Source organism: Protomyctophum bolini (assembly GCF_963924005.1).
Source record: "Protomyctophum bolini genome assembly, chromosome: 16".
In the NCBI taxonomy this organism is placed as follows: domain Eukaryota; kingdom Metazoa; phylum Chordata; class Actinopteri; order Myctophiformes; family Myctophidae; genus Protomyctophum; species Protomyctophum bolini.
The window spans coordinates 10203746-10229441 of NC_137877.1; the positions used below are offsets into that span (position 1 = coordinate 10203746).

The 25696-nt window shown below is 44.2% G+C and overlaps 1 protein-coding gene across 5 annotated transcripts in view; it reads left to right on the forward strand.

Annotated features, from left to right (window-relative positions):
* kdm6a (lysine (K)-specific demethylase 6A) overlaps positions 1 to 25696 on the forward strand; it is a 63574-nt gene that overhangs the window by 26792 nt on the left and 11086 nt on the right. For all 5 annotated transcript variants that reach the window (XM_080785627.1, XM_080785628.1, XM_080785629.1 and 2 more), the window contains 13 exons: positions 854 to 947; positions 8879 to 9005; positions 11303 to 11401; positions 12481 to 12700; positions 13307 to 13441; positions 15759 to 15845; positions 16196 to 16276; positions 16788 to 16895; positions 17308 to 17769; positions 18545 to 19500; positions 21829 to 21958; positions 22625 to 22730; positions 25230 to 25435. In XM_080785627.1, the coding sequence (XP_080641753.1) occupies positions 854 to 947; positions 8879 to 9005; positions 11303 to 11401; positions 12481 to 12700; positions 13307 to 13441; positions 15759 to 15845; positions 16196 to 16276; positions 16788 to 16895; positions 17308 to 17769; positions 18545 to 19500; positions 21829 to 21958; positions 22625 to 22730; positions 25230 to 25435 (2811 nt within the window). The remainder of the gene's footprint in view (positions 1 to 853; positions 948 to 8878; positions 9006 to 11302; positions 11402 to 12480; positions 12701 to 13306; positions 13442 to 15758; positions 15846 to 16195; positions 16277 to 16787; positions 16896 to 17307; positions 17770 to 18544; positions 19501 to 21828; positions 21959 to 22624; positions 22731 to 25229; positions 25436 to 25696) is intronic.

Sequence of the window (25696 nt, forward strand, 5' to 3'; positions counted from 1 at the left end):
ACCATTGCATTCATCATGCCCTTGAATCACTTCCTGCACTTTTACACAGTTACCTGTTAAAAATCTCATGGTGCACTGTTTGTCTAGTTGTCCTGATCAGACCCCATGTCGGTCCCATACTTGTCTAACCAGGAAGGAACCACATAAGTGCCAATCTGTCAAATGTGGCCAGTGTTTACCCCAAGATGACTTTGTTCAGACAGGAACAGCCGTGTGCGTGTGTGTGTGTGTATGTGTGTGTGTGTGGTCGTGCTGCACACGCTGAGAGATTAAGGGTCTGCAGACGTGGGGGCGGGTGGCTGTGGTGATTGCTTAGTTGGGACTGATAACAGCACAACACTGAGGTTGCACACATGCGCGCACGCAAACACACACACACACACACACACACACACACACACACACACACACACACACACACTCCGGATCAGTCCCAAGGTCAATAAGGTCACTGAGAAAGAAGGAAAAAAAAACTGTGGCCTCACCTCGGAGTCGGCAGCTCGGGTTTCCCAAAATACAAAGCATGCACCTCGGCGAACACGCACCTAAACAACACACATTTAAAGGCTGCCAGACATGTTGAGTCTGGCCTGTCCTGTTCACTTCTGACCCTCCCCCCCCCTATGTGTGTGTGTGTGTGTGTGTGTGTGTGTGTCCGGTCATTACAGTGGGTGTGAGAAGATCTCCAGACTCTTTGTGTCCATCTAGCGAGACCATAAAACACACTGACCCTTCTGTCTGGCTTAAACGACCACTCTTGTCTCTCTCCTGTCCGTCTCTTCTCTCTCTCTCTCTCTGTCTCTCTCTCTCTCTCTCTCTCTCTCTCTCTCTCTCAATCTCATTCTGTCTGCAGAAGAAATACAGAGCAGCAAAAGAGGCATATGAAAGTCTATTACAGACGGAGAATCTTCCTGCGCAGGTGAAGGCGACCACACTGCAACAGCTTGGTGAGTTCTTTTTTTCCTTCTTCTTCTGAGCCCATTATGGCCGCCTTCACAGAACATTCCTGTGCCTGCGGTGTCAAACGCGAAACGCATCATGTCCCCATTGGCTTGAAAAAGTGACTTGAATTCTTGTCGTGCTTTGATTGATTGACTGACTGCATCAGACTGACCCACTGAACTGCTATCCTACTGGAATTGTTAACCCATTCTGACCTGAGATCAGATTCTAAAAATGTCTTATACATCCCGACAGTTTTCTGAAAAAGCTATGTTTCTATGTCAGTGGTTCTTCCATTTTTCAAAAATAGCAGACCTACAAGCTCGTAGCGCGCCACTCGGTGGCGCGCTATGAGCTTGTAGATCTGCTATTTTTCAATAGCTAAAGCATAACACAATGCTAACATCGAAAGGGGTTCCCGCCCAGAATGGGTTTTTAATTCATGTCACCACTCACTTGATTGAAAACGCAAGACATAGATAGTCTTCTCGGAAGCAAGATACGTTGAGGATAAAAGACAAAGAATAATTAGACTTAGGTTGTCGTCCTTGGTCTCAGACAAACAAAACAACATTAAAGACTAATAAAAGCTATTTTGCGATACTAAATGCAATGTAAAATACATAAAATGTATTATTATAACACGTGGCCAGATGACTTGAGCCACAAGTTTACAAAATATTCTTTTCACACTCTTCAGTCCTAGACTAGTTTTTTTCTCAATTCATTTCTTCTCCTGATTCAATTTAGTAATGGGGCTTCTTACTACATGTTGTTGTTTGAGTGCTGGTGAATGAACTCACTCGTACGGTGTTGCATCATGCTGTTGGCTCTGAGCTCCAGCAATTCCCAAATGGCTTCTCGCTTTCCCTTCCTCTCTCATCCCACTATTGCCCAAGTCGCTCCCTATGCTCCAGAGCCTCTGGGATGAAGTCTGTGCAGCTGTGCTCATTGATTGTTGTTTTGTTTTTAGCGGAATTGCGGAAAGCGTATTGGGGCATATATCAATCACATTTCATATTTGGACTTTATAGCTGCACTAATACAACTAATTTCACCAATGTTTCATGCAGCCTGAGACATAGTGCACTTAATTTAAACGGTGCTGTCGAATAAATGCAGCCATTCCACACAAACCCTCAACTCAAGATGGTCTTCATACATAATGTTGGTTTCGTTGAAACAATGGGATCATTTGATAGTTGTTGCATCGTTGTTGCTATATGATGAAAAACATACCATTTGTGGATGTGTGAGTGGTTCTGAGGCACTAAAAGATTTAGATTTTGTCACGAGTGTTTAAGGTTGAATTCTGATCATGAGATAAAAAAGGGCTATATTTTAGATATGTCCCGATACCAAATACAAGTTCCGCCAATACAGAGTAGCGATACGAGCACGTTTTGTTTTTGTTGAGTTTCATTTCCTTGTACTTGTAATAATAATAGCCTGAAACGATTTTGAGAAAATATCTAATTCCAAAATGTTCTCTTTATTTTGCTTATTGGCAATAAAACATTTTGTTCTATTCAGACACATTCTAAAATGTGTACCTTGTATAGCTGACTTTCTTTCATTATGCTTGAGGCAAAAATATGAGTGTAGATCCTTCTGCATCTATAAACATAGATGCAGATGGATCTACACTTGTCAATTGTCATTTATGCTTGTAGATCGGCTGCTTTTGGCCATTTGCTGCAGTGTTTGTGAACGCAGTGAGCACTTACTATGAGACCTAGCAGATCATGTCTGTCTGTCTGTGTGTCCCCCTTTTGTGCCCATATATGGAGCTGAGTGATTTGTTTGTGATTGATGCAACACACTCCATATTTGGACGTATAGCTGCGTTTGCTTCCCGCATTTGCGCGTCTTACTTCCGTTGCAGCCTAGTGTCAATCAAATGTTTCGGTACTCGGGTCTAGTGTATCTGGCCCGGTTCAGAGTACGAGTACTTGAGGGTATCGGGCCGATACCAGTATCGGTACATCTCTACTACATTGTTTCATAGAACACGTGACATGATTTGTGTTCTGTACATTTTGCATTTGCAATGTTGAGTATGAGTACAGGGCTACGCCTACTAGCCTCGGAAACCCAGGCATTTGTATTTCCAGGGATAGAAAAATAAGTCTGGGACCGAGTCCACTTCAATTTGGCATTTAGTAGTGCAAATGTCCATCACTCTCTGCTGATTTTTGATCGTCTGCACCTTTGTTAAATTGACGCACACACACTTAATTAGTCTCATGTAGTGCAGCTGGGTCTAGATTCTCCCAGCGGAGCTGCCTACAGTATGCCATAGAAAGCATAGGTGGACCCCAGGCTACAGGCCTACCAAAGCATAGGTCGACCCCGGGCTACAGGCCTACCAAAGTGTGACTGCATTATTGGTATTGATGGTAATGGTATCTGTTATCATTAACCTGATTGAGGCAACAATTATGTGGATGCATGGAATTCACAGAATACATGTTTTGATGCTTTTTTATAGTTAAAAAAAGAAAATGGCCGCCCCTTCCGTTGACTATCAATTTATCGTTGATATTGAAGTATAGTAATCAATTTTCATTTTGGACGCTTTTACACACAGCGTCACAGTACTGGTATAAACGTCAATGACTGCTGGTCACTCTGTCGCCTGCGTGTTCCCAGACTAGGATTAGGAAGCAGGTTACTAGGGCTTGCTGACACAGCTAATGCTGCTAATGTTGGTTACTCTGTAGTCAGCACTACCATATGTGATTGTACGCTGCATGCCAGCTTAGTAAAGGGGAGAATTGAGTAATTATTGAGCTAATCTCCTCCCTTCCCTAAAGTCATTCGATATGATGTGATATACTTGTTGCTCTGTGCATGCAAATTGAAATGAATTAAAAGATGAAAAGCAGTTCCTGCAGAAACTTTGTGGCCTCGCTGAAAACCTGCAATGTAATTTGATGTAGTACATTAGAGAATGTATTAAAGCTGAAGAAAAAAAAGGCTATGGGCATATACTAATGACATCAGGGAGCTCCATATATGGGCATAAAAGGGACTGGTACAAAGCCCCGGCACTATAACACAGACACATATTGAATATTGATCGGATAGGTGGAGCAACATACTGTGGGGGGGGGGGGGGGGTGTTTTTTTTTTTGTCGAACTCATCCTATTTTTATTTAGTCACGTTTTAGTCGACTAAAAGTCGAGCATTTTAGTCTTAATCTTAGTTCAATAATCCATACATTTATTTGTCTAGTTTTGGTCAACAAAAACTGTTGACATTTTAGTCTAGTTTTAGTCTGACAATTATTTTAGCCCTTTACTTTTTTGTCAGCCAATATGTTTCCATCTAATCTAAAAAAATATTTCACATAGCATTTTCTGTCATCCTTTTGATGAAAAACACAATTGTAAGGTATACATCCAGGAATGGAACACATTCTTTTCTCAACTGATTCTTGTAACTTGGGGTCACTTTTTAACAATTCAAGAGGTGCAATCAGTTGCTCTGAATTTCAGGGCTGTTCACAATCAGAGGAACTTTCACAAGCATTCAACCAAGCCAATTTAATGGTAAATGTGCCTTTTATATTTTGAATATGAGCACAATTACCTAATTGTGCATCAAGCGAGAATGATGGAAAACCTATTACAATGACTCACTCCCACTGTAATGGGTTCAAAAATGTATACATAATTTCAATAACTTAAAACCTATTCAGCGTTACTCTGCCAATTGTTGTCCAAGTGTTCAGAATTTAGATCCACCATGGGGGAGCAGATTCTGGTGAAATCACTGTAGTTGTTGGCTTCTGCTTATTTATTGATTGAAAACTTGTCTTGTCTCTGTTGTGACTGTGCGACAACGAAAGACCTTCAGAGAAAGCTTGACTTGTCTGCTTCCGTGTGTGTGGATTCCATTCCAAATCGCCGTAGTATGTAACTTCCGGGAGTCTCATCGGAAGTGTCTGTGTGACATGGTGGCGTCTGGGAGCCAATAGAAAGACGGGAAGCATGGTTGCCAGGTCCGCGTATTGTAAGCGAGTTGCGTTTTTGTTTGCAAGGATTTCACTGTGCAAAGAGCGTACAGTAGGTGACACCAGTTGTTGCTTGTACAGAAGCGTGCGTGGTGGATCTGATTCCACTGTGCAAAGAGCGCAGGATGTTAACTTCCGTAACGCACCGCGTTAACTTCCATATAACACACCGGTGTAATAATATGACTATATAATAGAGCACCGAAGTCCTGACGTAACTCGCTCATCCCGACGATTCCCCTGGTTCGCGGAAGTAATTTCTCTATGGAGAATAACATGGGGTGATCATAATATCGTCTACTATAAGCTGTTGTGGTCCAAAAATAAACAAGCTGTCTCGGCGTTATTGTTAGGGAGGTGTCTCTGTATCGTTTGCAACAGTCAGTCACTCGTATATGATACAGTCTGCTTCTAGCGAAAATCTAACTAATTCAGCAGCAGTAACATTAGCGTTTTCTCTCAGTCAGTTGATTCTTCATATCCATATGAGTGAAGCGGCCGGGGTGACATGTTTATTTTTCAAACACAGTTGTTATATGAGGCGATCTAAAATCGCCTCAATGGGGATTTCAATGCAACTAAACAAATACATGAACCTTGGGGACTGACGCCCTCTACTGAAAGTGACGTCAGACTTCGGTGCTCTATAGTGTGATGAATTCAACAGCAGGGCGCTCTGACTGTCTCTAGGGGGAGGACGAAATGTGTGGACGGATTGCTTTTCTAGTTCATTATTAGATTATTAAAACTAGTCCTTACCCGTTCGAAAGCCTATTATTAATGAATTATGAATTTTGAGGCAGGTGGTCCACGAAGCAAGCAAAGCACTGTCTCTGCCTCTCTGTTTCTCTCTCTGACACACACACACACACACACACACACACACACACACACACACACACACACACACACACACACGATGATCGTTGAGAGAGAGAGAGAGGCTTGCCTTGTTCTCAAGAGATTGTGCATTAGTAACGCAGTTAGCACGCGACACACACGTGCTTGCAACATGTCAGCGGACACGCACGCGTGCGCGACCTCTTAATTTGTCGACGCGTGCAGTTACTCAAAGGCAATACAATTCAGTAGTTACAGAAGTCAACAAAATTTGATAGGAAACCGATTCTGGTGTAACGCAACGGGCATTAAACGCTAATAAAACAGATGAATAAATAAGATGTCCTGATACTGTATCCTTATCGGAAAAGTATCTGCCCTTTTTTTCATATCGGGTCATATTGGTGCGATCCGACACAGGGGTAAGGGGTTGACACTATGGCAGGTAAATTCAATGTTGGAGCATGTGGAGTTTGCTTTGGAGTTGCCCAAACTACAAGTGCGAGGAGTCTGCTATAATTTATATAACGAGATATATATATATATATATATATATATATATATAGAAAAGGGCCTTGTTAAGGTTAATGGTCAATGTCCGAGTGCAGAGCCATTGGTGCAGTCGGAGAGGAGCAGCGACAGACAGACATTCCCTTAATTGTATAATAATGATTCTAAAAGTAAGTAAGGCTATCTAGAATGTTTTGCTTGCCTGTCATTGGAGGTAGAAATATAATTGTAGTCACAGGCTAGTGGCTACTGTACTGTTGGCCCCGCATTGGGGTTTATGCTGGCTTAAATACATGTACATGCAGCCAATCAGTTATACAGAATAGTTGAGCCGAAAATCAGCTTTTAACATTGGTCCGGTTGCTAGGCAACTCCTTCGTCACCCCCAGCACCAGGATCTTTGCACACAGCCCCATAGACCTCCATTCAAAGTAGGACTTTCAAAGCCTTGTAACTCTGGAAATGCGAGCGCTGTCCATGGTGATCGGCATCCATCCAAGGTGTCATTTGTGATCTTTGTATCGCATCGCTCCCGAAATGTTAACGTTTCTGGCAAAAGATAAACAGCCTGCGCTAATAATAGCCGTTCGTTTCAATGGTGGTCTACTCTGGAGGCTGGTAAAATGCAGATCTACAAGCTTGTTTTAAGAAGTTTGTTAACGGTACAGGTTGTACAGTCAAAGGTTATGCTAAATGGACATTTCATAATACATTTCCACTGTGGTCCCATTATCAATTCACCAGTAATGCATAATGGTAGAAAACTTGGTAGGATCAAAAGGTATATTTTCAGAGAAAGGTGGGCTGGGGGCAGAGGATACTCACATTACCTTTATAAGCGTGTTCTCGACATTCAGATGGCAAGTGTCCTCTTGTGGATATGGCTGTATTGAACAGTTCTGAGATTACATTTTGTGCCTCTTTTTCTATGCAATGAATCAATAATAACATATTATAATTTTAAAAAAAATCAGCCAACTTTATTAGCTCAGTTGACAGCCTGTCGGATGGTTTCTTTGTGAGAGGACAATACTGGCATGTTTTTTGCAGGTGACCAAAATGTATCCCCCAACACACAAGCACATTAGGGATGAAAATATCGCAATTTAGAATGCCACGATTTTGAAATTTAATTTTGAACCACCCACCCACACACAGCCCTTACGGAGCTGTGTGTGTGTGGGTGGCTGGCTGGCTGGCTGGCTGGGTGGGTGGGTGGGTGGGTGGGTGGGTGGGTGGGTGGGTGCCTGCCTGCCTGCCTGCCTGCCTGCCTGCCTGCCGGCTGGGTATGAGTACGGAAACAGCATGGTTGTTTTTCACCACCTGTGTGCAACCTAACGCACACACACAAACACACATGTACATATTAACTGTATATATGATTCCGGGTGTGCCAGTACAGTACAGTACAGTACAGTACAGTACAGTACAGTATAGGGACCGCCACACGGGTGCTTTCCTGTGGATCTGGAACTAAATATAATAGTTTTAAAATGTTGTCTAGTATTAAAAAAAAGCAAAGTAACATTGGAGGCTAAATCACAATATCGAATCTCTATATAATTAAGAATATCAATCGAATCTGCACCCTAGGTATTGGGATCGTATCGTATCTGGAGGTGAAGTGAATCGTCCCACCCCTAGAGCACACAAACCTCCACTTTTCAAGGCTGGAAGGAAATGTTTTATCTGTACAAATCAAGTAATCAATCTATAAATAAACCGGTGAGCTTTTTAGATGAACCGCCCTAAATCACCCCGCCCAAGTATAACACACACACTTCTGCAACATCGCTCTGTTCAAACACAGACGGAGGTTAACCCTTTGCATGCAGTGTGCACAATGCACCTCCCCGTCGTAAAATCTCATTCTCTCCCGCGGGAGTCGTCATGGTGACCCCATGAGAAGCGCCACAGGTGTTAAGGAAAATGAATGGGAGTTGTGTGTGTGTGTGTGTGTGTGTGTGTGTGTGTCTTCCCTCGGGAATATGACAGAAACAAACTTACTCCTTAGCAGCTCGTTACTATCCTATCCTGTCGTGCGTGCGTGCGTGTGTGTGTGTGTGTGTGTGTGTGTGTTGAGTTGGCATGTGGCCAGAGGTGTGGTGGCGACCAGGGATGAGTTGTTGTTTGTGACAGTTTTGGCTCGGTTGAGACTTGTGTGTGTGTGTGTGTGTGTGTGTGTGTGTGGGGGGGGGGAACAGCCTGCCTCGCTCTCAACTGCGGTCATCAGAGAGCTGCAGAAAGATGAGCCATTTGTTCTGTTTATGAGACTTGGGGAAGCATTTACACATCAGACAGCAGACCGGCTCACCTCCCCCTCTTTTGGCTGGCTCTCCCTGTGTCTTTACTCTAGCTTTCAGCTTCTTTTGGCCCTAATGGATCCTTCATTATGATCTAGTACCCTCTGTAAATATACGTCCAGTAGCAGCTGTTGGACATTGCTGAACCCCACCACTATATATAGTGGTATTTTATTTAGTCTTGTTTTTGTTTTACGATTGTATGATTGGAATATGGTTCTGTATGGCTCAGCCCCTGTTCTGTTCTGCTCTGCTCTATACCAGGCTGGATGCATCACACGGTGGAGCAGCTTGGAGATAAAGGCACCAAGGACAGCTATGCCATCCAGTGTCTGCAGAAGTCTCTAGAAGCAGACCCCAACTCGGGCCAGTCTTGGTACTTCCTTGGCAGGTAAAGATGGAAATAAATGAGCGTGGTTGGTTTTAAGTGTGACACATTCTGTCTCTGAATGGAGATGTTGTGCTTGTTAAAGCTGTATGGACACTTTTCACTAGGAGCGATCAGTGCCTTTTTGAGAGTTAACTCAATGCTGCTAAGAAATGATCTGTTGCTGTGACACATATTTCGTTTTTCTGCTATCTTAAGTGCAATAAGGGTTTGTTGTGCGATAACAGCTAAAATTACATGTTTGTGCATTAGGGCTACAGGGGTAGTGCAATAACAAGAAGTCATCTGTGTTTTGTTTTAGCTTGTATGTTGTTTTGTGATATGATGCACTGATTGGTTGGCACTTTTAATTTCGTTGTACACGTTGCAATGACAAATAAAGATCTATCTATCTAAATAAGTGTTCACTATGTACAGGCTAATTGACATGTTTGGCTTATGGAAGATATTTTTGAGAAAATTATCGAGATAGAGAGAAAATAAATCACACCCGTGTGAAGTGAGGGGCGCTTTACCAACCCTTATGATCTTACATCATCGCGATATAACATAATATCATATGCCGAGTTGCAGTGACAGACAAAACAAACATTAAACTCTGTTCATTGTTAATGGCATTTAATGTTTGTGATAGTCACTTTATCCATTGTCAATGGCGTTTTTTATATTTTTCTAGACGAGACAAACATTAAACCTGTATATAGGAGGGGATAGCTCCCCTAAAAAAAAAGAATGAATGAAAAAAAATCCAAGGACGGGTGAATTTGGCAACCTGCTCAATATAAATATTTGAAAGGGGATCAAAGGCCCTCCAGGCATATTGGCTGCCACACGGGGTTGAAGAGATCATCATTGCATGTCTGGCTTACAACTCACTGTGTGGATGCCTTCCCATCATCTCAAGCTTCTCTTATTCCCTGGAAGGTTCTTGCATTTCCATCAACACTGGTGACTCCTATTCTCACTGACACTGTACAACGTCTAGAGAATCAGTCCCTTCCTCACAATGAGTCTGCTTGTCTCCGGTTGTTACCTGCACCCGGTCCAATAGTTTTCAAAGTTGAACTTCCGTTCAACTTTGAACGAAAGTTGCGCTAATAATTTAGAAATAAATAAAATAACATCAATACAAATGACGTTAGTTTTGTGAATTAATTTACTTTTACTGCGTGGCCCCAGTGCCCCACACAAAATGACCGGAACTACTTAATATTGAGCAAAACCAGAGCAGAACTCTCACCACGGGACTCGGGCAATCAATTAATACTGTTGCAACCACTATATTAATGTATTTCATACAGCTTAAGTTAAACAAAAATCTGACCTATCCCTTTTTAGTGGTATCTATTAAAATCATTCCACACGTTTGTTTTCTAAAATAGCATATCTACAGGCTTGCAGCGCAGCAGAAAGTGAGCCACTGTGAGCTTGTAGATCTGCTCTTTCTAATAGCCAACTTGTCGTACTTGTATTGCACGGATGCTTTCTCTTTTTTGATGGGTTAACCCATTTTAGGTGGGAACCCCTTTTGGTGTTTTAAAGCATTATGTTATACGCTACGAGCTTGTAGGTCTGCTAATTTTGAAAAATCGTAAAAATGAACCACAAATCTTTGAATATATATTCTTTTCTTTCTTCGACGTCAGGTCAAAATGGGTTAAAAACGGGGACGGCTAATATACCCCCAAAATGTTTAAAAGTGAAATATCCTTTTAAGCGTATTCATGGCAAAATGTCTGTTACATAGGCCATACAACAACGTGAAAGACTGAATCGATGTCAGTCCCTCTGGTTGTGTCCCCCGTGTCCAATCTGTCCCTGCAGGTGTTTGCGAAACTAGCTTACATGCTGTGTGGTGAACGCTCTCAGTGATCTGCTGTGGTATGTGAGGGGTAGTAGACCGGTGATGCTAAAGTGAAGCTAACCCGGCATAGCATTTCTCTCTTTAGTTCGTTGATGAAACACTGGCTTCAGAGTCAGAAATACTTTATTGTCACACCTTAAACTTTACAATAGAAAGGGTGAAATTAATTTGTCTGGCTATTCAGACTTGCAGTCCATTAATTAAAAAACAGTATACAACTATATCAAAACATCATTACATAACAAAAAGCTCACACCCACAGATCGTCTGTCTTCTCCACCCTCTCCATTGCAGAGGAGTCGGAGGAGGACGACGTCCACTGTTGTATTGATGTCCTTCGTCAGGCACGTGACGGCGCTTGAAGTGTCTTGAGTTGTTGTTGTCGTCTTTCTCATGTCCTGTGCTCTTTCTCCCTCTCATCTCTCCCCCCTTACAGGTGTTATTCCAGTATCGGGAAGGTTCAAGATGCCTTCATCTCCTACCGCCAGTCCATTGATAAGTCGGAGGCCAGCGCTGACACCTGGTGCTCCATAGGGTAAGTGACCTGAATTGGAAACCACAATCTGTCGCCGACAATTACTGCAATGTATATATTGCCGCTGAGAAAGGAAAGGGAGAGGACTGTATAGCCTCTGTGCCAGTTAAGACGACGAGGCACGCGCGACTGCACTGCGACAGGGGACCACCGGGAGAGGATGGGAAGGTATAGCGGAGGACGTGTGGATGTATGGACGGAGGAGGTGGAGGAGGGGAGGCGGTTCTCCGGGACCGAGAGATGGGACTTAACCCATAAGGACTTAACCCATTTTGGGCGTTGGCATTATGCTTTAGCTATTGAAAAATAGCAGATCTACAAGCTCGTAGCGCGCCACCGAGTGGCGCGCTACGAGCTTGTAGGTCTGCTATTTTTTTTAAAGTCGAAGAACCACCGACGTAGAAACATAGCTTTTTCAGAAAACCGTCGGGATGTAGAAGACGTTTTTTTAGAATCTGATCTCGGGTCAGAATGGGTTAAATCCTTAGAGTATATATGAATAGAGACGGCACCGGATTCCTCCTCCCATCCACTTGCATTAAGTTGCTCAAAAGCACATGAGGCGATTTCACTCCTAGGAACAAGTGCATTCTGGGATGGATTGCCCCAATAACATGAACGCGCTGGTCGTTGACTATCATTGTGCCGTTTGTGCGCGTTCACGCATGAAACATTCGTTCACGTGTCATGGCCCCGATAACATGAACGTGCGCAATGATAGTCAACGGACCAGCGCTGGCTCGAGCTGCAATACCAAATTCGGCCACTATGTCCATTTCGCCTCAGGGTTTCCTCCAGGTGCCGTCTCTATTCATATACACTCCAAGGTTAAATCCAGCAGGACAGACCGGTTGGTGACTGAAAGAGTGGCACTCGGATATAGTGTGGTGATCTTCTGAGCATGAATGAGGGAATGAGTGCAGGACTGGACAGGTCTACTTATAGAGCCTACAACACCTGCGTGGCCAATGGACAAGCTGCCACTCACTCAGGCTTGATTGGATGGGAGTTGCTCTCCGTGAGCCTTTTGACAGTGACTGTGTTTCTCTTCCTCTCTGTGCGTGTGGCCCGTGTTGCAGGGTGCTGTACCAGCAGCAGAACCAGCCCATGGACGCGCTGCAGGCCTACATCTGCGCCGTGCAGCTGGACCACAGCCACGCCGCCGCCTGGATGGACCTGGGCACGCTCTACGAGTCGTGCGGGCAGCCGCACGACGCCATCAAGTGCTACATCAACGCCACGCGCAGCAAGGCCTGCCTCAACACCGCCGCGCTCACGCAGCGCATCAAACTGCTGCAGGTAGGGCCGGGCGCCGTTGTGGCGCGCGCGGCGAGTCGCGGCTATACCACTTGCTGTGTCTGTTGGATGTTGTGCAGTATGTCGGTGCCTGTGCATATAGCCTGCATTTTAAAGTTGTTGTTGCATAATGCAAGCATTGCCAATGCTATTGGCTTTGTTTTTTTATTTATTATTTAATGATCTATTTTTGATATATATGGTCATCACTGAGATATGAATAGTAATTCATATTGGGTGTGTTTGAATACATTTTTTTTTATCACCTGTAATTGTAAAGGCATAACTCCATGGCATTGAACATTGTTTTTTTTTGACAAATTTACTTTTGTTTAATTTGATTGTACCATCTCCCAAATGGGGTTACTATATACAATGTTTTGATATTAACTCTACACAGTAAAAATCCTCAGTGTAACATTTACTCAGAGGGGGTGTTATATGGACCCCGGTGCATTTGGTTACATTTGCACCATGTCTGAGTGAAATTGACACTGAGAATTGACAGTGCAAATATCTCTGTAGGTGCCTCTATAGAAGTGACTTTTCTGATTTGAAGCCAAAGAGCAGCCACTGAAGTCATTTGTTCTCACGCGGTTTCTCCTATAGGCTCAGTTGTGTAACCTACAGCCAGGTAGTCTGCAAAATAAGAGCAAAATGCTTCCTAGTATTGAGGAGGCGTGGAGCCTACCCATCCCCGCTGAGCTCACATCCAGGCAGGGCGCCTTGAACACTGCACAGCAGGTGAGACCCCCAGCAACAGAGTGGAAGATCCCAGTCCTTTCAGGGGAAAACCCATCTAGCATACTAAAAAGTCGCAGTAGCTTAGCTATGGCAGAGGCTCCGTTCCAGCCCTTTCAAATGTTTTCTATTGATTTTTTTTATTTTTGCTATTGTAGTCATTATTCAAAATCCAGCCCCATGTTGTCACTGCTGACCTCTACTGGTTGGTGCTGGGGAGGTTGTAGACAACCACGTTCTCCTCTGATATACTCTTTTCACCTGACGGCAAAGAGTTTCACCGGACAGTATAAAACGCACTCAGTTCTGCTCCTTAAAGCTAAAGTTGTATTTGGTGCTAATGCCGGTGGACAGAACACACTTCCCCACCCGCAAATGCAGCCATTTGTTTTGTTGGCACACCCGGCCAAAGCTGGATGCACCGTGGATGATTCGAACAGCCCGTCTCCACAGTGGTGAGCAGGAACTTTACTCCTGCACCACCACAGATGCCCTATTTCAGTGATATTTAAATCCTCTGTTCTATACTGTGAAACTCATAGCAGTGTGTCAACTCAACAACTGTAAAAAAGGGGGGAAATCAGGACACAGTTTGAAAGAACTGGAACGGGGCCTGTAAGCATGAATAGCCTAATTCCTAGAGTCATAGATAACCTTCATGGTGCCTCTTCCTTGTCACTTCCTAAGTGTAAAAATAATTAGGCAATGCTATTACCACTCATCATGTTCCACACACTGCACTCGTGTTTGCTGCCAGGAACGGCCCGGTCCCGTTGCGCCTGGGATTTCATTTTAAGTTATGCTGTTTTAGTCATACAAGGATGCCTTGTCATTGTACATTGTAACTCACTCCGTTAAGCTGGAAACGCATGCTTGATGCATAATTATTCATTCACTATATTCTGTGTGTCTTTTTATTTTGTTTTTGTTGGACTGCAACGGCAGGGCCAGCCATAGAAATGCAAAACGTCTGACTGACTGACTGACCGACCGAGTCACTGACTGATGAAGTTACGCGACTGGTAGTCCAGTAGAGTTTCAGATTTACACATTGCCTGTTGCTCTTTCAAAATGACACGTGAACGGTTTCCTATTATGTCACCAGGGGCCGTTGACAGCGGCTCTACAATCTACAATAATGCCCAACACCTGTGGGCATTATGCCCACACGTGTCTTCAGTTATGTCCTCGGCTTCCTCCGAAGGAATTTACAGCAGCACGGCTCATTCCAAACTTCTCGCAGGCTTAAGAACAGAATATTTTAAAATGCAATAAATATATATAGAAAAAAGAACAGAATATTTTGCTCCTCCTGGATAATATAATATCCTGATTAACTTCATCCCTCAACTCGGCAGAATGTCGCCACATCCTGTATCCGGCATTCCGGCCCTCTAGCATTTCAAACTAGCTTTTAAGCTAGCCTTTTTTTGTCGATTTTAATGTCAAAACATGGTGACACACCATGTTTCCATCCCAAAGAACCAAGACTTTGAACAAGTGAAACCACAACAGTCTTAAAGATGACTCCCACACACACAGTGATGTGTCGGTCAATATAACGTACATTATTAATTTAATAAGTTATTGATACACTTATGGCACTTCCTGTGGCTATGATAATAATTGCTAAGCAGAACAGTGGGTGGCAGAGAGAGTTTTTATTGAATATGCCAGTTGCCTGTTCCCTTGTTGGCAACAAGTAGCCAGTAATCAATACATTGCCATCAACTTCAGTCGTGTCTGTTGACACTCACACACAGTCTGTGTGATATTTTATTAACACTTAAAATCTCCATTCCAGGCCTGGAGATCTTCCCAAATAAACTGTAAAATATGTCACAGATTTTGCATTACCATGCATCTTAATCACAGTATGAACGATTATTACCTTAACCCATTTAGATATTTTCACGATTAAAAAAAAAAAAAAAAAAAAACAGACCTACAAGCTCATAGCCCGCCATGAGCTTGTAGATCTGCCATTTTAGGGATTAAGGTGTTTCTGTGGCTGGTGGAATATTGTCATGGCTGCATTATGACTATTGGCTTGCATGTAAATGTAGTCATACTATTCAATTTTAATTTTGCAGAAATGTGTGGATTGGATTTGTTTCTGAATGTTTTGTATCCACCCCCCCCCCCCCCTTCCCATCCGACTTTTGAAATGCTAAAACGATGAAGAACTAGAGCACAGGTTGAATAAGGTTTTCTGCTCCTTTTGAAATGCTAAAACGATGAAGAACTAGAGCACAGGTTGAATAAGGTTTTCTTGCTCCTTTTTAAATGATTAAACGGTGTCACGTTATTGGTTGTCCAGGCGTGCAAAGGAGAGGCGGGCCAGTCCTCCAGCTCGGATACTCAGGCCAGTCCTGCCAAGAGGAAACGCACCGGCAGTCCCACTAAGGTACGCCTCGCAACTGACCTGAGATCAGATTCTAAAAATGTCTTCTACACATCCTGACCGTTTTCTGAAAAAGCTATGTTTCCATGTCAGTCGTTCTTCGATTTTTCAAAAATAGCAGACCTACAAGCTCGTAGCGCGCCACTCGTTGGCGCGCTATGAGCTTGTAGATCTGCTATTTTTCAATAGCTAAAGCTATAACGTAATGCTAACACCAAAACGGAATGTGAGTGAACTTTCTTACAGCTAACCACTTATAATTGCAACTGTCACTCTTATCCAGAGCAACTTGTAAATGAACTCTAGTCGACATTATGACTAAAAAATAAATGATGCAAATGTCTTTTACACAGGGGACTACGGAGTCCTGGGCCACGACGAACCCAGGGCAGCAGCAGATACCTAGTTGGTACCTGACGCCACAGAAACTTCAGGTAGGAGGACACATGAGAGAATGAATGCTTTGCCCCATAGCGCTATTATTTTGTAGTGTGGTTAGAAAGCTTTACACTGCTCTAGGTGGTTCGGTCAAGAACAACAAAGCACTTGGGTTGAGGGTTTAACTGAAGAACGTTGAGTTGTACAGAAAGCATGCGTGTGTGGTTCTGCAAACACACAAAAAACATAAACATAAAATTACAAATCATTTCCATCAACAAAATACAACTGGCTAAACATACAAACATCCCCTGCCTAAAACATGCACACATTTCCAAACACTTTTACAACGGCACATAAAGAAATCGGTACTCACAACAAGGAGACGCACACAGAAAACTAGGCTTGACAAACTCTAAAGTGTGCGGTGCTGATTGCAGAGTGGATACAGGTGCTCACTAATTGAGAATACAGTAGTGGCCTTTTTCACAGCTATCGACGTTAATTATACACAGCGGTGGCTATGAGTTGTTTTGAATTTAAATGGTCTGGTTGTTTCCCATGTAGCTCCTGGATCACTTGCGGACCAACCGGGCTAGCCTCAAGCCTCTCCAGGTGCAAATGCTGGAGCAGCTCGAGAACCAGTTCTCTCTCATGCAGCAGCATCAGCAGCAGGTAAATGTAAACGTAAACTCGCACACCTTGGATTAAACACAGTAGAGATTATACATGGCATTGCATTGACTACTTAAAGGTAGTGTAAGTGATATTTTTTTGGTTAAACGTGTTGTGTTAAAAGGTTTAAATCACTATATTGTGATAGTGTTTTTTCCAGTAATGTGAGTCTCCCTGTCTCCAGCTCTTTAATAAACAGGAAAAAAACATTTTCAGTTAGGTGACAACATTTCAGCCAAAGAAATTTAACACTTATTTTAACCAAAGAAAATCACTTACACTACCCTTTTAAGCCCTCTGTTAGTTTTAATTCAGTAAATTAAGTAACAATAAGGCAATTTGGAGCAGTTCTTGGCAGGTGGCTCCTAACGAATCTAACATCTTTCCCCCGATTTTACTCTTTCCCCGTCAGATGAGGCAGCAGTCGGCGGCAGCGGGCCAGTCGCAGCGACCCACCAGCCTTCCCAACGGCCCCTCCTCCTCGGCCGAGCTCTCCTCCCACCCCCACGCGGCCTCCCTCCTCTCCTCCTCCCGCACCTCTCCCCTCCTCAATCACGTGGCCGTCCGACCCCCTCCTTGCACCGCTCGGCCCACGTCAAACGGACCGTGCAGTACTCCGTGCAGCCCCGCGGCGGGGCAGCCAGCGCCGGGCACTGGCTCCTCCCCAGGCAACAATCACACCCCGGGGGTGGGTGGCGGCGGGTGCGGGAGCGCGAGCAACGGAAACGTGCCTTACCTGCAGCAGAACTCTCTACCTCATCACTGCACAGCCACCGGCCACCCCCCCAGCACCAGCAGCAGCATTACCAACAGTCCCAGTCCTAGTGCAGACGAGGCCTGGAGGCGCCAGCAGCAACGCAGCAACATCTCTCAGGTACACCTGGCTGGACCTTAACCTTAGAGTATATATGAATAGAGATGGCATCCGAGTTCTCCTTCCATCCACTTGCATTAAGTTGCTCAAAAGCGCATGAGGCGATTTCACTCCTCCTTCCGGGTAGGAACAGAGTGCATTCTGGGATGGATTTGCCCCAAAACACATGAACGCACTGCTGTTGAACGTGCACACGAACGCACACGAACGTGCTGCCGTCGCGAACGTGCACTATGATAGTCAATGGACCAGCGCGTTCATGTGTTTGGGCCCACGCTGCAATGCCAAATCCGGCCACTATGTCCATTTCGCCTCAGGGTTTCCTCTGGGTGCCGTCTCTATTCATATATACTCCTAAGACCTTAACCCATTCTGGGCGGGAACCCCTTTTGGTGTTAGCATTATGTTATGCTTTAGCTATTGAAAAATGGCAGATCTACAAGCTCGTAGCGCGCCACTTTTGAAAAATCATTAAAATGTGCCTCAAATCTTTCAGAAAATTGTCATGATTTAGAAAACTTTATTTATTTATTTTTTCCGACGTCAGGCCTGAATGGGTAAAGGCTCGCATACTCTTCTTTTATCATCATCCTTTTCATGTTTATATTTGTATGATTTTTTTTTAATTATTTTGTGTGTTTTATATGTTCCGATGCCTTTTTCATATGAAAACTGGTGAAGCATCTTGGAATCTTCGAGGTGTTGATCATAATATGTAGCTGATTTTACTTTCTCCTCACTCTCTCTCTCTCTCTCTCTCTCTCTCTCTCTCCAGGGGCTTCACAAAAGTCAGGGTTCCCATTCGGCCGGTCCCAATGGAGAACTCCCCTTCTCTTCCTCCTCGTCCTCCTCCCCTCAGTCCTCCTCGCTGCCCCCCGCCACCGGCCCCTCTGGTGCTAGTCTCAATCAGGTCGGACATTCCTCCTCCGGGCCCTGCACTGCCTCCTCCTCCGCCTCGTCCCTGTCCCCCGCGTCCCCGCGGACCACGCCCACACACCACTTGTGCTCGCCCAACCCCCACTCCTCCTCCTCCGCCACTACCTCAGGGGTCCACACCACCAAAGAAGCAGCCGCGGCCTCAGGGAGCAACAACGGCAGCGGTGGCTCCTCCTCCGTGTTGCCCTCGGGTCCCGAGAACGCGCTCAGGCATTCCACGTCGGGGACGCCTCTTAGTCCCGCCGCCAGCACCGCGCAGGGATTGGCTAATCACGTCCAGCAGCGGGTGACGACGACGGACGGCGGCACAGCCAGCCTATCGACGCCCGGCTCTCCTGCACCCGGTTCAGACAATCCTCAGCTCTCGGCCTTGGTAAAGGGAAAAGCCAACGTTGGCAGCAATGACGATAACAATAACTGCAGTAATAACCACAGAGAAGGTCAACCGGAGAAGGTCAACAACGTCCACCCGGGGGGGGTCCACGGCTCCGTGGCCTCCTCGCCGCTCTCGGCCATGTCCACGTCCGCGTCGACCTCGCCCCGCTCGGCGGACCCCCACCATGGCGCCGCCACCACCAACAACAGCCTCTCCTGCCTTAACAGCCCGTCCAACAACAGTCAGGGGCCCACGCTCAACGGCAAGGGCCCCAACGACGACTCTGACTGCAGCCCGGTCAAGGCGGAGCCGCCTCCCGGTGGAGCTAGTCTCAACAAGCACTCGATACCCTCCGGTCTGGCGCCCTGGTCCTCGGTGTCCATCTACCCCAGCTCTAGTGAGGTGCTCAAAGTATGCAGGTGAGGCCTTAACTCTTTCAGCGCCACCTGGTCGTCACCAGTTTAGGCTTTGAGTGCCAATTCTCCCGTTATAAAGAAAGAAAGAATTTGTAATTCTATTATGCATGTAATGTGCATGTCAACACCTGTACACCAGATTAGAGGAATTTTCAAAATATGGATGAAAAAAAAATATATATATTTTTTTTAAGAATATAAAAAATTGAATTTGAATTCCCAAGGGAAGACGTCTTGACGCCCGTGGCATCCAGTACTTAATTGGCAATTAGACGTCTCGACGTTTATGGCTACTAAACAGTAGTGTCTTTACTTTTTTCAAGCTGTGGAGAAATTGACATTTTGTGCGTTTGGGCTGTTGCTGCCGAGGACTGCTGCTGGCATCTCTGGCTCACAGTTGTTTTTCTTCTGATTTTAGAATTCGGTCATTGTCAACTGTATGTCCATTACTTGCATGGAGTAGATTCTGTCAATGCACTGCGTGTCAATGCTTTGGGTTGGTTGTTGCTGCACGGACGGGGACCCAAGTGGGAAAACATGTCATTCATTATTATTATGAAATTGGTACACACGCATGTGTATATATAGATCGATAAATAGAGACCAGCTACAACCGTAATGAACAGTGCTTAAGTGGTTACAATATGTCATACTGAGATATTGTTGAATAATACTGCTAGCTTTTGACATATCTTGCATTTTACTCGCCTCGACGTGCCTTTACCATCCATTACATTACACCTTTGCACCAACCTGGGCAATGGAAAACTCGTTTTTACACACTGAAATGGGCAAATGTATCGTCATAATCATATTTTTCTACCGGAATGAGACACGGGTAATGCTTCAAATTATCTGATGTAAACTGGGTGTTGTATTGCTTTCCTGAAGGGAATCTCAATTTAAAGACTAGACCAGACCGTATACCTGACTTCTAAGACCAGCGTCACTAGTAGACTCCCACCTTTCCCACAGCGAATTACATGAATCCATTTTGTGAGATTGACAGTTCGGCGACAAACGATAACTAAACGAGAGGTGGTAAAAAAGGATAATTGCAGGTTGCAGATCCGGTCTTTGTGCCTGACTGTGTTTAAGTGTGCAGATATGGAGATTTGCGGATTTATAGATGGTTCTGGATTAGAGATGTCCCGATACTGTATCGGAAAAAAAGTATCGGTATCGGCCCTTTTTTGTCATAATGGGGTCATATCGGTATCTGTGAATTTGCCAGTCTAACCGACCGATCCGACACAGGGGTAAGAGGTTGACACTATGGCAGGTAAATAAAATGTTGGGGCATGTGGAGCTTGCTTTGGAGTTGCCCAAACTGCAAGTGCACATTTGAGTGAGGAGTCTGCTATAAACACATGCACAACACGAGATATATATAATATATATATATATATAGCTATGGGATCAGAAATGACATCCCTAGTTCTGGACCAGTGTGTTGTTTTTGGCGGCAAATTTCTATTTTAGTTTAGTCATAGTCTGAAACTTCATTTAGTTTTAGTGTCACCTGGAATGTCTTAAGATGTCATAAGATTTTTCTTGATGCCGTCGTAATGAGTGTTTTTACACTTGCAAGCTCACAACGCGTTGCGACGCGTTGTGAGCTTGTAGATCAGCTATTTTCAGCATGCAACCAAGTGTAAAATGACTCTTGTCCTAATAGTCCTCTAGTTTTTATTTGTCGACGAAATTGTCAATATATTTAGTCTTGGTTTTAGTCATCGTAGCTTAGTTTTAATTTATTTTTGTCAGTGAAAATAGGTAGTGGACGATCATTTTTCGTCTTGGTTTTAGTCGACGAAAACAACACTGTTCTGCACTACCACCACCGATCTGTCCGATTTCCAACTCAGAAAATCACTCCCTCTGGTCCACGGTGATACATATGAGATATGATGAGGGACAGACACCCACGGGGCTGGGGGGGCAGTGTTCATTTTTGTATTACTGCGGTGAAAAAGCAACTTGTGACTTGTCCTGGCATCTGGGCAGTTTACCGCCTGAAAGCGGTTTCTTTAGGAAATAATAGCCCCGGCTCCTATTCCCATGCTTTGTGAACGTCGTGTTGATTTGATTGGCTGAGCAAAGGAATGTGATGTATGATGATAAGAGTGCCCCTCACAACATGTAGTTGTGCCACCCGCTTGTGTCTGCATTACACATGGCTAGCAGGTTGTAGATTTGGCTAGTTAAGTGTGTGTGTGTGTGTGTGTGTGTTATAGAGTTGCCTACCGGTATATGAATACATGTTAGTTGAAGTGGTTGCCATGTCTGTTCCTGTCATCATGTGTGTCTCTCTCATTCACTGGCCTGAAGGAACCTGGGGAAGAACGGGCTGTCGACCAGCAGCGTCCTCCTGGACAAGTGCCCCCCACCGCGCCCTCCTCCCGCGCCCACCCCCACACTGCCAAAGGACAAGCTAAACCCCCCGACCCCCAGCATCTACGTGAGTACCAAGCACAGCTGTGAAATCAAGATAACTAATGACTTAACTGTATTACCACAGGTGCTCCCAATTTAATAAGTTGAAAAATGTTGGCGCACCCACAAAATTGTAAGGAGAGACGATAAAATCGGAACTGTCTGACGAGTACCGTACAATCGTGAAAGTATCTTTAACCCATTTCAGGACGGGAACCCCTTTGGCGTTTTAATCATTATGTTATATTTTAGTTATCGAAAAATAGCATGTAGGAGATGCCAGCCACCCATCGAAGAAAACTCATTTCGGCCACCTGTATTCGCGAATCGCAACCTTATTCTTTCATGACCATAGGTGAGAGTAGGAACGAAGATTGCTCGGTAGACAGAGAGTTTTGCCTTTCTTGCTCAAATCTCTTCATCACAACAGTGTGAAAAATGTGGTGCAAATCTTTGAATATATATATACTTTCAGAGCGAACGTTTTTAGCTCAAATCTTTGCTCCTGGGGGGGTTCCTGGAACAACATATTTTGAGTTGGGAGTCGGAGGTCAAATACATATAATGCATACAATATACCAAAAGGGGTTCCCGTTCAGAATGGGTTAAAACAACGTATGGTAGGCCATGCCACACACACTTCTGTTTTTGTCAGTTGAACCTGACTTTGCCGTCTCTCTCCTACGTCCAGCTGGAGAACAAGAGGGATGCTTTCTTCCCTCCCCTCCACCAATTCTGCACCAACCCCGCCAACCCTGTGACCGTCATCAGAGGACTGGCCGGGGCCCTCAAACTGGGTAGGATGTGTTCCTTGGATCAATTTTTCTATCAGGCCATAAGATCAAGGCCATGTTGTGCATGAAATGTCTTGTTTTATTTTTTAGTATCAAATGACTGAAAAAGACTGTCGAGAAATGACTGTTCCCCTATACTGTACTGTCACACCCAAAATCATCGTGTGTGTGTGTGTGTGTGTGTGTGTGTGTGTGTGTGTGTCGACTAAGACTAGACTAACAAAAAATAATTTCAGAAGACTAAATGTGTGTTGTTCAAAATATGCTGAAAAGATGAACACTGGGAAGACGCTGATGACAATATCCCCCCAAGTGTAAAGCCATTGTGTAGTTGTACACAGTAAAATACTCTGTATTAATTTACAAATGGTTACATGCAGTATTATCCGATTGGGTCCTCATAAGTATGCTCATGGCTTCAAGACATGCCCTCCCTCACATGGCCATGTGGGTGTGTCTGTGTTGGCTGAATGCATGTGGGTCTCGAATTAATTTGACACGTGTGACAACAGCACCACCTGCAAGTAGAAAATGTTATTGCACACATAACTGTGGAGCTGCCCTTCAGCAGGTAGATACGTGGCTAAGCTGCTGTAGTTCACTTGAAATTCTTGTAAACGTGTCCATAGCAACTTAGGGCTGCAACTATCCATTATCATCTTAATCATTAATTGAAATGTTATAATGAATCGACACAAAGAAAATCCAATCGAACTTTTTTTAAATACAGTATTTGACTAAATTTGTGCTTGTATTGCTATTTTCACAATTTATTTAAGAAGTATTATCATTTTTGTAATCTATAATAAAAAATAAAATAAAACAATGCAACGCAATCATAACTGATTGCCCCACTTCTAAAGTGGGGCACACTGACAGTAGGGTCTGCCAAATGATCAAAACTAGTTCTGGTACGTTAGCAGCCTTAACTCATGCTGGGCGGGAACGCCTTTATGTTATGCTATAGCTATTGAAAAATAGCAGATCTACAAGCTCATAGGTCTTGTAGGTCTGCTATTTTTGAAAAAATCTAAAGAAATCGAAGAACGACTGACACAGAAACATAGCTTTTTCAGAAAACGGTCAGGATGTAGAAGACATTTTTTTAATCTGATCTCGGGTCAGAATGGGTTAAAGATGCATTGATAGTCCACCACTGGGCCAGGATTTAAAATATTGTCTCCCGGCTGTTTTTCATGTAATGAACATGGAATGAATGTATTTGTACTAAACGTAGGTTACATAGCTGTGTATTTGGTGGTCATTATAAGCCATAGCCAAACCATAATAGCTATATTCTTTAATAATAATGATAATAATAATGAATTGAATAATGAATTGGAGCTTTTCCATGTGCTCAAAGCGCTTTACAATGCATTGTGCATTTTTCTGTCTAAAGAAAAATGATTATTCAAAGTTTTATTATTTTACAGACCTAATGTGCGCATCATCCAGTTTCAGTTGTTGTCAAATAGACAGTAGGCTACATATTGATTTGTAATATTAGATTACATTTTTTTACAGCAATAATACCAGCTATGCATTCTCCTATGACTTGTCTCTGCCTAGACTAAAGGAAAGGCGTCAACAGCCACACACAGACCACATGCACATACACACACACACACGCACACACACACACTCACACACACTCCCACTCGCCGGTGCTCACATGGAGCAGCTTGCCTCTCATTCAGTGTTCGTCTCTGCAAAGCTTAAAAATTCATGAAGTAATTCATTTTTGGACACACGGCGAGACCACACCGAAGGCACCGGAATGTCGGCAAGGCAGCGCTCTACAATGTCTTTGCTCTGTTATACTGTACTCCACACTACTGTACATACCACCAGGCTGCCCACTGTCAGCTCGCAAGGCACATTTTTTCGAGATGACGGGGGAAGTAAAACGCGTATCGCAGTTCACTCCCAAGTCCCACTTTGATTTCACCACAATTAATAGCACTTTTATTTTGTTGCACAGGTTAAATATTGCATTTTTTTAACAAAATGGTTGCAACTTTGAGCACTGGAAAGTGAAATGGCTGGATGGTTTGCCTTCACAAAAGTTCTCTAGCAGTAGCACAAACAAATGTATGCTCAGGTCAGGTTGCTGTAGCCTGGAACTCACCTATGCTTTTTATGGCATAGGCAGCTGGGAGAAACTATGCGCAGCTGCGTGACATGAGACTAATTACTTAGAGCGAGAGGAGTGTGTTCGTGTGTCAATTTAACAAAGGTGTAGACGATCAGAAATCAGCAGAGTGAGAGCAATGTTTGCGCTACTCTATGCCGAATTGAAGTGGACTCAGACCCAGACTTTTTTTTTCTCTCCCTGGAAATAAAAAACGTCTGGGTTTCCGAGGCTAGGTTGCTGTGCAGACCAACGTTCTGCAAATGTTTAAACATCGCTTTGATTATCACGACTTCTATACGTTCTATTCCATGCTGTCCCTCTCCTCCCTTCATGCCTCTTTTTGCAACCCTTCTCCGCCTGTGTTCTAGACCTAGGGCTGTTCTCCACCAAGACGCTGGTGGAGGCCAACCCGGACCACCTGGTGGAGGTGCGGACCCAGCTCGCCCAGCCCACCGACGAGAACTGGGACCCCAGCGGCAGCAGGAAGATGTGGCGCTGCGAGAGCAGCCGCTCCCACACCACCATCGTCAAATACGCCCAGTACCAGGCCTCCTCCTTCCAGGAGTCTCTGCGGGTCAGTAGTGGCACACGGATATACGAACTGTAGTTTATAATAATAAAAAAATTAAAGTGCTAGTCGTGTGTCAAATGTACACACGACTAGCACTTTTATTTTTTTATTATTATAAATTTTATCCCACGATTCTGTAACCCATTTTTCACCCCTGTGTCAATTATCTAATGTGATCCTGGGCTCTACACACCCTCCGCCAACCTGGGGAGAGCAACGGACTTGAACTCATGCTTCCTTCATGCCTGAGTGTCCAAGTTGCTT